The sequence below is a fragment of the Poecilia reticulata genome, linkage group LG1 (genome assembly GCF_000633615.1).
Source record: "Poecilia reticulata strain Guanapo linkage group LG1, Guppy_female_1.0+MT, whole genome shotgun sequence".
Lineage (NCBI taxonomy): Eukaryota > Metazoa > Chordata > Actinopteri > Cyprinodontiformes > Poeciliidae > Poecilia > Poecilia reticulata.
Genome location: NC_024331.1, coordinates 21333063 through 21347495, shown reverse-complemented (window position 1 = coordinate 21347495; position 14433 = coordinate 21333063). Strand labels below are relative to the sequence as shown.

Here is a 14433-nt window from a genome sequence, read left to right as displayed (position 1 = left end):
CTAGACTTGCCCATGCAAGAGGATGGGGTCTGAAAAGTTGAGTGAGGCTCTGGAGCTGCAGCTTACAGAAGCATCTGTTAAACATTTGCCACTTTATCCAAATTTTAGAAACCCCAACCCAGTAAACTGAGCCAAAGACCTTTCCCAGCTCTGGTGTATTAAATCAACTTAGGACTGGATAGGTCCTTATTTTTTGACCGTGAATTGGATTAGCCAAAAAAAATAAAATAAATTGGTTAGGGTTTAAATTCAGCTGTTTTTGTATATTGATGGACATTGAGATTTTCTTGTTGTACCTTATTTCCATCTACAGGGTTGTGGATCACAGTTGTCTGTGGCTCCTAAGGAGAACAAGAGAATGAAGAGTATGAGCAAACGGGTAACAATAAATGGCACAGACATTGTCCAGGAAAATGTTTTTGTGTATATTTTTTGTGTATATTTTTGAAATTTAAAACTATGGCCTGTGTTAAGCATCACTGTATGTATGTCTGTCTGTCTGCCTGCCTATGACATCATTGTCTTTTTTGTGTCTGGCAGGAGTAATCAGATGTCTGGGCTTCTGCAGAATAGATCCTGATGACCCCTTCAGTCCCTCTAATCACTCACCCAGATACATCAGCAGCTTTTACTGTAGTTGTGCGAGTGTGTTCTGTGTGTGCTTGATAATGAAGACAGACAGGAGGATAGAGAGAAAGAAAAAAAAAGACCAATGTCATGTGCCTCATGTACATGCGTAATCAAACCGTCAACGAATGAGGGAAGAGAAAATCTTTCACGTCATGCAAAGCGCTGGTCACATGGCCAGACACAGAAAGCTTATAAGCAGACACTACGCAAAAGCCACTAAACAGACGGCCAAGGAGCAAATATCCATCATACTCCTCACAGCCATGCACAGGCAAACTATGTCAGGAACAAATCCTCAGTAATGCAGATGTGGATTCTAGTTGTATATGCACAACTGGTAGGAGTAAAGAGACATGGAAGTTAGCTGGAGAACGGAATGAGGGAATAATGTGGGGACACGGAGAAGAGGGATTGGCTGGAGACTTGAGGTAAAGGTCGCCCTAATTAGAAATTTAGGACGGTATGTCTAATGGATTATTGCTAAAACACATCTCAGTTTCAGACCAAATAAGGTCTATACACAACATGCATGCTCTGCCAATCAATATAAGTGAAAAATATGTCAATGTGAACAGCTTTCACCTTTCATGGCTTGTTGTGTCAGAGATTCTGGACATGCTGTCCACTCAAATTATTTAGCATACTTTATAATTCAGGAGAAACTGGCTACTTGGCATGACTGCTGTTTCATCTCATATTTACTACCCTTGAATTTGTCAATATTTCTGCCCCGTTAAGAATTTTAATCTAGTCGAGCTGTGTAGAGATCAAGCAACATAGATTGTGAACCTGTACCTCCTCCAATCTGCAGAATGAGCTTTACACCTTTTAGTAAAAAAAAAAATAAATAAATAAATATAAAAAAAGGTGTGGATGTTGATGAGACTGATGAGTGTATATACCAGTGCAGAGGCAGGGCCAGTGTCTTTAGGACTGGTCACTGTGTTGGCTTTGTTGTTGACCTGCAGGGGGTAGTGTAGAGGGGACATGACACATGTACGCACTTTTTGAACTAGCACACCATATCTTCCAGCCATTTTGAAGAGACAAACCCAGCTCCTCTACCCCAAAACATGTCACACCCTACTGTTACATTAATCATACAGACTATACCTTAAATTCATGACTTCATCATGTTTTCATCATGTTAGGCGGTCAGATACACAGCTCAACAAAAACAACCTAGCAAGGTTGTATTCTCATGTTTTGAGATGTCTGACAACCAACCACTGGCATGGATAAGATTTTGCTTTGACTAAACCTGCAGCCCTGCAAAATGACAATAATGAAGATTCCATGAGTTTAATGTGCTGCACTCCGTGAACCTGTTGCCACGAGTGGATGTGTAAAATCTGCAAACATAGCTTTCTATTTCCCTTATAGTGATTAGAAATGATCATTAAGCACAGTAGTTAGTAAATCCCAAAGGTTTTTTATGCTTTAAAATGAACACTGTAATCTGGGTAGGACATGATTCCAAGATACAAGTTCTGATTTTCAAGGAAAATAGAGCACAGCACCTAATAGAGTATTGGAAAGGAGGAGTGGGTCAAATAGAGTAAAATTACACATCAGATGTTAACAGTAAAATAAGTCAGCTAAACTGACTGGTATGGGAGTACTGCTAAAACAAATTGTGTTGCAATCTAAGAACTTTCTTTGTAAATCTGGGATTGTGAAAGGCCAAAAAACAAGTTGATTTATTCTCACTCTATCGTATTTAGTATTTATTAATTCATTAATTCATTTTAAAAAAAGCAACAAGTAGGACAAAACAGAAAACTTGCATATATAACTAAGAAAAAAATAATAAGTTTACCACTTCTTATCTCACCCATGCTTCATTAAGGAAAATTTAACATTTCGCAATCATATTAACAATGAACTAAAATGTTTTATAAAAGTCCGTCACTGAAAAACATATGCTTTCATTTTTAGTTTTTTTTCTAAGTACTGCACAAATTTAAATAAAAAAAAAATATCTTCTTCAAGCTGCCCAGTTAAACATAACCATCAATACAATGTTATACACATGTTAAATGTGGATCTTTAGCCCACTCCAGATATTTAAACTCGGAGAAAGGTTTTAGATTGGAGTCAAATATGTGCGAGGGAAAAGAAGTACATTTTAGGTGGTAAATTTTAGTCTGTCATCATTCCACAGACACAACTGCTTGATAATAGTCAATGAAAAGGACAATGGATGACAACTACTGGGTGATAATAATGACTCAATTCTCCTTAAGCCCTTAGCCATTTCATGTAAAAAGTAAAATAAAATAAAAAACATGAGTACTTGCAGAATTTTCTCATAAACATCTGGGTGTTGAGGAGATCTATTTTTGTCTTTTCTTCAGAATACAGCATACTGACTTGTGGTAGATTCAATACTGTAGACGTTTTTGACCAACATACAGTTGAAATGAACTTTCATGTCTAAAAATTGATGTGTCAGGAAATATTTTGGAGGATATTCAATATTGATATTTAACATTTCCTAAAATATGGAAACATCACATCAAATGAATAAAAACATACTACAGGGCTAATATTATTTTATTTTATGAATAAAATCTGAATAAAATGCCAAAGAAATGCAAAGAAAAAAACAACTACATTTCAAGCATGTTTTGCTGGGCAAAATGAACTTGAGTACTGAGAACTGTAGAATTGGTCTGCAAAAATCAAGCGTTCATCACTAATGTTTTCCCAAAGAAGGATGGATTTCAGGATTTCCAATGAAGCATTTATTCCTGTATATTTGTTTGGGAATAAAAACAGTTCCAAAGAACCTCAAGCTGCCTTTCTACAGCTGAAAGACAAGTTATTTGCAAATTTCCTGGGGACGTCAGATGATGATCTTCCAAGAGTGTATCCCACCACATATAAACTTGAGGTCAAACAAATGGGTTTTTAGAAAGATATGCAATGTCTGACATTTAGAGAAATATGGATGGATTTCAATGGAAAAAGAATATTTTCATATTTTTCATATTCATATGAAATGTCAGCCATTTGTCAAGTTGCATCAGATCACAGGATAATGACTACCAAATACAGAAACACATCTGTACAGGTAAATATCTGAAATACAAAGTGTCAAAATGGCAGAGTATTAACCTAATTAAAATTGTGTTTCAGACATTAATCGAAAAGTTTAATTTACAAATAGCTAAAATTGCCACATGTAAAAGACCATCCTGGTCATACACAAAATAAAACCTTACATTATTTAATCTAATGTTGGCTAGATTAAATAAATACAATCTACATAACTGAAATATAGATTGTATTTAGCATTTTCTCAAACATTACTTCTGCACGTTCTGGTGGCGCATAATGTGTTTTATGTTGTTCAGCTAAAGCTGTAAGCACCAAGAATCACACAATGTAACCAGATTTTTTTTTTCCTCTTTGGAAACATTATTATTGAAATGAGATATTTTTACCCTTTTTACCAGCTTTAACAACACACCTCGCAAGGGAATGTTAGTATGTATTCTGAACATATTCAAAAAGAGGGGAGAATCAACTCTTCATCTGGGAAACAAAACTTTGCTGAAGATTTTCTTTTTTTACGTTTGGTGTGTTTTTAATATTTTCCAGACTACAATACAGGTGCAGGCATAATTTCCTCTTACAATTAGTGTGAAGGTGGATTTTGCCCTTAAAGAAAAAAAAAACTTAAGACATCCTGGGGAGAAATGTTGTACCGTAATAACCTTTATGTGTTAATACTCCATCGCACTACTGTGTGTCTGTCCTGTAGAATGAAGAGCATATGTCCTTTTAAAGTAAAATGGTCCCAACACTTACACTTAATACTGTAGCATTTGTAATTTGATCTCCAGATCAGCAAGGGCACCATGATTTTTTATGAACAAAGAAATCAGTGGCATAATAGCCAACATAGAGATTCAAAACATACAATACACAGTATTGTTTATATAGATATAATGCAGATGTGGCAGCAATGACCTGATAATTAAAATCATTTGATCTCATGCTATGCTATGCACATGTTCTGTGTGGAACCATAAAGATTTGGTAATCTCAGAATGCCAAACATTTGAAGTAGCTCCAGCAGCAAACCAGCTCAGCCTATGCTATTTTCAGATTAATTCAGCTCATACTGTAAACTGTTAAACACTTAAAATGTGCACAGACTTTTCAACTTTCACCCGGCGATGCTCAATAACTAAATATGCAAGACAGTAACCCATTGTAGATTTTGCGCCCTTCATCCAGCTCCAAATTCATTTAACAAGGACACATTACTAAAACCGACACCAGATGTGATGTAGAATATTATATATCCCAAAATGAGCTTCATTTAATGATTTTTAGACAAAAAAAGTGGCTTTAGATTAATCAGTACACATATTAAGAAGTAGTGTGATGACAACTGAAGTGCCAAACAGTGACCCAGCTTCAAAGCATAAACAGAGAACTCCAATCTAAAATGAACAGCTATTTGAATAATAAAAATACAGACAGAATTATTAGCTGGAGTCTCTTAAGAAACTAATAAAGCTTGCAATGATGTCAGCAAATATATTACCATGTCTGATGTTGAATAAAAAATAAACCAACAGACCACTAGAGGTGCTATACTTTGTATTATAAGGACTACCAAACACATGCAACATAGTAAATTTAGGAAACATACATAGGAGAAAATAAATAGACAATTAAGTGGACTAAACTTAAATACTGTATGGGCTCTACAACCAGCCTTAAAAACAAGCATTTTTCATAGCTTATACTGACTGTCCCATAGTTTTGTAATCAAGTGCATAATGCATAATTAACACCATAAGGCCCAGGCACAATTCAACATTCCATTCAAAACAATGCAAAGGGAAGGAAAAGGGCCGCAGGCCTCTTCAACTCACCTTAACGCCGTCTGGTTTTTTGTTGAGCAAACTTTTGGCTGCTGCATGTGCCAAGAAAGAAAGAAAAGTTCAGAATGAGGATTCATAAACATAGTCCTGTGCCTGAGGCCTCACTAACATGCAGCAGGCATATTTGACCATCAGTGCTTAGCTTTAATTTACATGTGCAAATACAAGTGCAAGAACTATAAAGTTATACTACAAATGGTTCTTATACCATTATCACTTATGCAAGGCAGTTATCCTACTAGAGATTCATTCATAAATAAGGGACTGCAGGGAAGGTTGTAGCTGAGTGAATATAGTTCAGGTGAAAAGATGAATTAACATATCGGTAAAAGACTTACATTCTTAAAGTGACATACACATGCACCAGAACCCCAAAAGTTTATCACTATAGATGCACCAAGACATTGGCTGGAAATAGGAATTAGACAAATGAGCTTGATAGACCCTGACTGGTGACTGGCTTATTGTAAAGCGGGGAAAAAAATCCTGTATTTTTCCATTTAGATACCACATAATTTCAAAGGGTAATCAGATTGCAGTGACAGCAATACTGAAGAAGTACATATTATAAAGAAAAACTATTGGAAGCACAACAGTCTGCTATGGAGAACTAAACTTTTGAGAGTGCTGGTCATTTAGCTGCTTTGCGATTTTAAGTGCATTCTTTTTAACCTTTGGGGAAATGTAAAGAAGCTTCTTGAAACTGGACTTCTATCAAATTAACATATAGAACCAAACAGAGCTTTAGCAGTTAGCATACTTTTGCAACATTCATCAAATTTCTGTTTTATTCTTTTCAGCTCCTCAACTTCTCTCTGTTAAGGAACATGCCAATTTTAGCTATTTGGGGATATCTGAGTTATGGTAAGAGTTCACATTTTGAAGAGAAAATAGGTACTTATCTCTTTAGCTAGTTATGTTAATGGTGCTAATCTTTCAAATAATGCTAGTCGCTATCAGCTAAAAATGTCAACTTCATAGTCAAATGTTGTTTGTTCTAAACTATTACTAAAACACTACAAATCAGTACACACCCACTGCAGGAACACTAAAAAATATTTTAGTGTTTTTTTTATATGAATTATAGCCATCTAAGAGGAATCAGACTTATTTAAAAATCTGTATCAGCAGGTCAGATATTTACAAAGCTAATGATCATAAACTGGCAACAAGTCTCTGACAGGTGCATTTCTATTCATTACCATCTCTCTGCTTTAAATATTATTTTGTTTATACTTTGTTCTTAACTATTACTAGCATTTTAAAATGCATGCCATACACTATTCTTTGTAAAGTACCTCTTTTTAAATTTTCATGGTGCAATACTGGTTTTGTTAAAAGAAGAAATGCAAAAAAAAAAAAAAAGAAAGAAAGAAATTGTCTCCTTGCATGCTTCACAGGCTGTTAGGACAGAAGGAGAGCCTTAAGATAAAAAAATAAAATAAATAAATTGGTTGGATCCATCCCCACACATTTCCTCATCATCCCAAACATCTTACCTCAAATGGATACCACAATCCAAACACAGAAACGGAAATAAAAATTGAAAAAGGGAGGAAAATTGTGAATATAAAGAGAGACACAAATGTGTTGATGCAATTTACTGTAAAAAGTGGAAAGTGAAAGTGGGCCAACAAAACCCAGAATATTAGTGACGGGTCAAAAGAAATACATGCAAGAGAGAATATGAAAAAGCAGAAGAGTGACTGAGCAACAGCTGGAGAGATAAAGTGAGATGAATCTGTTTACCACTGGCCCATTTGCTCTAAAAATCATCCTTGCTCCATACTGAAACATATTAAATTCCAACTCCAGCATGCATTGAAGTCAATCAATACCAAATGCAGTTTTTATAGAAAAATTCCCACCATCAGTGTAAAAGGCCAACTTTCTCTAACAACCAGCCAATATGTTTAATGTCCAAGATACAATTCAGAAACCAGTCATGGGGCACCAGGCTGAGAAAAACATACCTGAGAAGTTTCTTGTGACCAGCAAAGTGGTCAAGATTGCTCCCTGCAGTTATAGAAGAGGACAGAAGGAGGAAATGGCAATGGTCAAAAAAGAAGATAGGAAGGAAGATTGATTAGGAGGTTTCAGCAAGAAGAGAAATGCTCAGCAGCAGTGCGGCATTAGGGATTTGGAGACACATCATCATTCTGAGGTTACTGTGAGATATCTTGGGAGAGGCTGGGGAGGAATGGGCAGATGAATTACCCAGCACAAATAGAAACATCACCAATTGTTTGACTGCAGTATCACCTTGAGTTTCCTCCTTGCATTAAATTTCTTCAGGCACTCCACAGTCTCCTGCCTGTGCATCATGGAGGCTACGGTGGACCGTTGCTGCAAGGAGGAGGGAGAACGTATAGAGTTAGAAAAGGGTACGGACAATAACAAAACTGAATCAAGGTCTGTATAATTATTCATCTATGTTTTCTTGAAACATACGCAGATCCAGGGGTGTTTGAGAGCCTCTGCAGCGGTGATGCGCTTACTGGGGTTGATAGTTAGCATCTTGTTAATGAGATCTTTGGCCTCTGGAGTTACAGTGTCCCACTCTGGGGATGGAAACTGCAAATATAAACACAGGAGTGTTCAAAGCTCTTGTATCAAACACAAAAAATTATTTATTTTTGACACTTTTGAAACCATAGAAAGATCTAGATGAGATGGAGAACTTGTTTCTTTGACTAAGTCGCTTTATGTGACGATCTGGTACCAGTACTGTATATAAACACAATGATCTGTTTATATACAAAAACCACAATGAACATGCACCAATAGCAAACTATCAACGTTTTTACATTTTAAAGCTTTGATCTGAATAATATATTTTATCTTATTTAGATAAGATATTCAGATTGTAATTCTTTTTTTCTAAAGAATTACAACAACTAAAATCAACAACTCAGTGAGAGCTGGGATTTCCAACACTCTCTGAGTGTTGGAAATACCTAAATTCATCCATCTCAGTTCCTGAGTAAACCAAGGGTCATTTCTGGGCCACCGCACTTCATTTTCTTTAAAGCATCTGTCAGAAATGACAGTAAATTCCTCCAACTATGTCATTCCTGTGAGCGGGAAAGATTTGTAATCACACTTCATGAGAAGTACCACCCACTGTTTGAGCTATCAATCACAAGCTCAGAGGCAGCATGCAGCTGTTTAGTATAATCAATTCCTATTCCTACGTTCTGTCTGGTAAACTAACCCAGTAAAAAAGAAAAACAGAACTTGTAGATCATCAAAAGAAGAAATATGTTGCCTTTGTTGCGTATGTTAATGAGTAATGTTTCTTTGTGACTTTGATCTTATATGAGTGTTTTTATCTCAGGAACTTGAAGGGTGTAGACATAGGGACAATGAACAATAATTAACTTTCTGTAAATGCAACAGAGTTAGTAAAAAGGCTATTTTTCATCTGTTAAAGCAGAAGGACCTGGAGAGAACCCCGTATGCTCAGCAAGAAAATTAAGAAAAGCCCTGGTTCTACTTGAACCCAGAACCTCCTTGCTGAAAGGCAACAGGGCTAACAACCGAACCGTCTTGCAGCCTGGCTCAAGATTTAGCAAGTAAAACTAAAAGCTAACGTGGAGCTGTGCCCACATGATCAGTCCTGCAAATCAGTTCACCTTGGATAATGTTACCTTTCGGAAAGCTTCGAAAGAAAGGCAAAGTGTGGGAGGGAGCTTGACGATAACCTCCGAGACACTGATATTTTTAACCTCTCTCCCTGACTAAAGTAACAGAGTAGATTTTATTTGGTGGATATTTTATCAGAAGACATTTTGATTTGACAAATATCTGGATTTCACCCCAGTAGAGGCTCATTCTCAGTATACTTTTAATAAGAACTGCAATGTAGTTTTAATGTGCTGCATTTCTGTAATATTTTCAGGTTTTATTACTTGCTAACAGCAAAAACAGAAATAGAAGATGAATGGGAGTTGTCTGATGGTGAATCTGGCAATGTGTGATATAGGACATGTGACTGCCAAGAACATAAATCTGATAAACAATTTACAAAACAGGCACAAATGTTTTTTTATTTTTGTTGTTTTTTTTTGATGATGATGATATTATGCATGATACATACAAATTTTTTTTAAGATGTTCTGTCATCTGTAAACATAGTGTTTATTTGCTTTGAGGTTCTGAATATTGCAGCAAAGTCATTTTAATCTTACCTGTGTGACATTACCTCTCAAATATTGTTTTAACTTGCAAAAACCTTTTTTGAATCTCGAATGTGTATGATGAGAACATCAGTATGTCCAAAGAAATGTCTACAAATAATTGGTGTTTACGTTGTATTTTCATGTAAGGTATATATATATTTGTGGACACTCACATCATAGGCCCCTGCCTTGATTTGTTGGTAGAGGCGATGTTGATCTTCATCCCAAAAAGGAGGGTAACCCACAAGGAGGATGTACAAAATCACACCTAAAAAGAGATCACTTGTAAATAAATATAAATAAACAAAAAGGCAACAGGATGCCTGCAGACATAGCAGTCAGTATTGATTCAAAAAATTATACAAACACAATTTACACTGCAACAACATCTGGAAAAAATATGAAGCTGTAGAGCTGCATTACAACAGAAAGCCACTGGCAATGATTTAGCTAAATCCTCAACTGTATTCAACATGTAACAGTGAAAACATCTGAAACTTGTTTACCACAGGCCCACATATCAACTGGTTTCCCATAAGGGTCTTTCCTCAGGACCTCTGGGGATAAGTACCCAGGGGTGCCGGCAAAACCTGCAGAGTTTAAAAGTAGAGAGGGGGAGATGCAGAAGGGGTGATATATTAAGTATAATTCGTATTTGCTTTGGAAAGCTTCATGAGAATGATTTGTTTATTCACATTGTGTTGAACTGGACTGTGATGAAACACATCTGCTGTGGAAAGCTTACTTTGGCTGCTGTGTTGTTTTAGCTGGATGACACTGAATTGAATATGCAGCACGGCTCATTTGGTGAAGTGGGTTTGGAATCTTGGGAAACTGAGGTTGGATGTGTTCTTACACAAGGGACAACAGGCTCTGAATTTAGACTTCCCCAGAACCCATTTTAAAATACATCTAGTGCCATGACAGAGTGAGCGAATAAGAAATGCATATTGCAGGAAATGCTTTTGTTTTAATTAACTTTTGCAAAGAGACTAATTTCGCAGCAATTAAATAAGATTCGGTGCAAGTTCTTTTTTGTAATGATACAGAATGACAGGGAAGCATTTATCACTCAGCTCACTTCAGTTTGATAAAATTCATTTTAACACAGCTACAGTTGCCAACTATTACCAATTATTAGCTCATATTCTGCAAATTTCACTGGGTAATAAACTAAATGCCCCCTTTCACAGCAGAATATGCATATCTTTGTCAGAGCTGTAGTCTGTGGCTTACATGCAGCATCACTTTTGCTCCTGATGACAGGAGATAAAAAATGTTTGTGAAACCAGTCTCTGGCTTTGAGTCTTGATCAAGTCTTGAGTCTTTGGAGCACAAGTCCAGGACAAATCACAAGATTTGGTTTTGTGAGTTGTAAAATGAACTCGAGACCAAATCCTTGTCTCATGTCCACACCTCTATCTTTATCTGACACTGAGTTGTTTCCCATGAACTTAAACCCTTATCCTGTTTCAGAGTCTGGCTTGTTAGTAACTTGGGGAGTTTTGTGAACTATTAAAGTAAAGAAAAAATGATTAACAATATATGCCTCAACTAAAAGTGGAGAAACAGATGAATGGATACTCACCAAACCATGCCTGTTGGTCCCCCTGTACCTCGATAGCCAGCCCAAAGTCAGCCAACTTGACCGCCGCCCCCTTCAGCTTACTGGCCAACAGAAGGTTCTCAGGCTGGGGGGGGCGGAGTCAAACAGGTTAGAGGTGAGAGGTCAGACGCTCAGGGATCATGCTGCCCACAGACACAGATCTAAAATCAGATTAGCCAAACCAACACCTAATCAAAGCTATTAGGTCTTAGTGACACTAAACTGCTCTTAAATCAGTGTCTGAGGCAACTCCCTTTCTGTCACACAGATGACAGAGACACAAAACGTGCACAGGACTGACTCTCAAGGTGACTACGGACATTTTGTGTGCTGGGACTATGGACTTGTCTCCTGAGCCTCATGGATTAAGAAAGAGAGGCTTGGTGAAGAACGAGTGTTCTTTCTATAATGCCACAAATATACTGATAAAATCCATGAGTGGGAGCAAAGCCCACAGCGAGGAAAGAGATACAGGGGAAGGAGTGGGGTAACAAGAGGCGTAAAAACATGACTCAGCCACATATATATATATATATAACTACAAACACGTTGGAGACTGGCACAGTTTAGTAGAATCAAAGATTTTTATGAGCCCACAGTATGCGTGCGCACACACGCATTTTCTCAAAAACACACCCTTGCACACATACAGTGGAGCAGAAAGGTCTTTGCTAACCTAAGGTAGTGAGACAGTGTGCTCTAATGAATAATGCATTTGTTAACATTTACAGACTCCAAACACAGACAGCCTGCAAAGCTGGCGGTTTATGGCAGACATACAGCTCACCGGGCACAGACACTCACATCAACACACAGACTTACATGACAGTGAAGGAAATCTTGATATTATGAGGCACGTGTAAGCTTCACCATTTCAGCAAAGGACATCTTTCCCAACAAATTCAACAAATTTAAAATCTTACAAGTGTTAATAACTTTTGAGTTTTCTTTCCCCCTAGATCTAATTGTCATCACATCCTACTTTTAATTATGCTGATCCTTGATTACTTCTGTTCCCATCAATACTGTGCAACACAGTTGCAGACAATCATTAGGAAAAAAAATCCAATGACAATGCTCAAGAGAATATCAGTTTTCAGCAAGAAGACAATTCTTGACCTTGGCATTAGGAACAAGAGGAAGAAATGGTAGCAAATGGAAAAGCACAAACTTTCAAATGTAAGCTTGATTGACCCTGACTGGTGATTGGACCACCTGAAACTTAAAAATGTCTAAGCACAGCAGGGTCATTCTTATAACAACACATTTTGGGGAAGACAATGCTGGCAAGTGAAGAAGCTCTCCAGGGAAACAGATGTAAGAAATAAATGTGTAATCAAATCCTGTGGCATAGACCACTGGTTTGAGACTCTTATTTTGAAGTGCAAAAGGATGTTCTGGAGTTGTTACCCTGTTGGATTGACAGGCCTGGCTACCAAAGATGTCTTTAGCTGAACAACACTTGGTTACAAAATTTTGAGGAAGCCCCAAACATAGGTGGAGGTATTTTAGGTACTCAGAACAAAAAAGAGAGACTATGACAAGGTATGAACTTTTACTCATTTTGTGCAAAATCCACAACCATATGCTTCAAGGTTTGCTGTCTCAGCTAAACAAAATAGCTTATTTTCAGTTTTTCAATTAGTCTATATTGCCTTTTATCATCTGAGGTCTAAAATATAAAATAACTAGACTGATTAAAACTGAACCAGATAAATCAAATATATATTTTACAGCCACTGCTCTGTTCCCAACATCTGTTATGATATGTTAATAATGATTTGCTTAAGGGATGAATGATATTAGGAAACCTTGCTATATGTGATTATAAAGGTGAATGGTGTGGTAACATGACTTGCGATGAGTGAACAAAATATTAAAAAGTGTCACTGACTTTCTGCCTAGGGTTCATAGCAAGCAGAGAACAAATGATGACTACTCCAGCATCCAGCTACTAAAAAAGTTATTATTTCCACCTCGGCAACAAGATTTTACTGGACAAGTGACTTCTGGCCAACATCTCCTGTTTTGGCACAGAAACAACCTGGATGCAATTTCTCAATGACTTGGTCACCTCACCACCTCTTTGCCATAAAAAAAACTTTAATTGTCAAATATATTACAAGCAACATGTTGTGCAACCCCTAATCTACTTAGCTAGGGAGGTTCGGGAAGAAAGTATCCTGAATGATGCTTTCAAAAGGTCATGCCTTGTAGTTCTTAAGGAGGCACAGCAATTGGCTAAAACAATAGCAGCGAGTTTAAAGCTTTAGAAAAACCATCAAATTGGAAATAGAGCCCAAAATGATGCATGTCTAGCAAAAATACAGGACTTTCTAAATCTTGTCCCCTGCTTCATATTGTCTGAGTTTGCAGCAATGTCTTTGGTCATACAAACCTTCAAATCCCTGTGAACAATCCCATTAACATGGCAGTGATGGACACTCTCCAGGATCTGCTGTATGCAGTGGCTGAGGAAAGAGAGATGAAAAGAATTGTGAATGTAGGGATAAACCACAGAGAGAGATGGAGGTAGGGAGTTACAAGAGGAGGGAAAGTGATGAAGAGTGGAGAGTGAAAAGATAATTTCATAAAACTGCTTTTTCCTCATACAGTTTACCTGATTGAAGACAGGTCAAATGACAAGAAGACCTGGCACATCACATTCAGTCTATGAAACCACATTATAAGGCCAAAGCCACATGACCTGTATGGCAAGAAAGCTAAGACAAAACACAAGCACACTCTTTCTGTGCATTTCTCTGGGGAGGCCATCTTCCAGCACAGAGCTGGCACTATAAGCTAGGTTGGTCATGATTAATACTGCAGGCTTTGTGTCATTAATCATTTGTATAAATAACTCAAAGATGCCTCAGAGAGAAGGCAGCTGTACCATACCTCTGAGACGGCCATATGTGAACACACAAATACGGCTTCATACACACACAATATTCTCTACTGTAGCAGACAAAGATGCATTATGATTGCTATGCTCAGCAGAGTGTGTCTGTTGGAAAGCATGTGTGTATGCGCGCGCGTGTGTGTGTGTGTGTGTGTGTGTGTGTGTGTGTGTGTGTGTGTGTGTGTGTGTGTGTGTGTGTGTGTGTGTGTG

General features: G+C 37.3%; 1 protein-coding gene across 10 annotated transcripts in view; it reads right to left on the bottom strand.

The window, feature by feature from the left end:
• Positions 1-14433, bottom strand: part of camk2d2 (calcium/calmodulin-dependent protein kinase (CaM kinase) II delta 2) — a 46026-nt gene that overhangs the window by 6846 nt on the left and 24747 nt on the right. For 4 of the 10 annotated variants that reach the window (XM_017305016.1, XM_008417209.2, XM_008417236.2 and 1 more), the window contains exons 6-15: positions 13720-13792; positions 11304-11406; positions 10222-10305; positions 9889-9983; positions 7986-8108; positions 7797-7880; positions 7508-7550; positions 5526-5566; positions 1533-1592; positions 297-341 (exon numbers count right to left, since the gene is read on the bottom strand). In XM_017305016.1, coding sequence (XP_017160505.1) covers positions 297-341; positions 1533-1592; positions 5526-5566; positions 7508-7550; positions 7797-7880; positions 7986-8108; positions 9889-9983; positions 10222-10305; positions 11304-11406; positions 13720-13792 — 751 coding nt within the window. The remainder of the gene's footprint in view (positions 1-296; positions 342-1532; positions 1593-5525; positions 5567-7507; positions 7551-7796; positions 7881-7985; positions 8109-9888; positions 9984-10221; positions 10306-11303; positions 11407-13719; positions 13793-14433) is intronic. The other 6 variants (XM_008417215.2, XM_008417253.2, XM_008417223.2 and 3 more) reach the window with 3 other exon arrangements.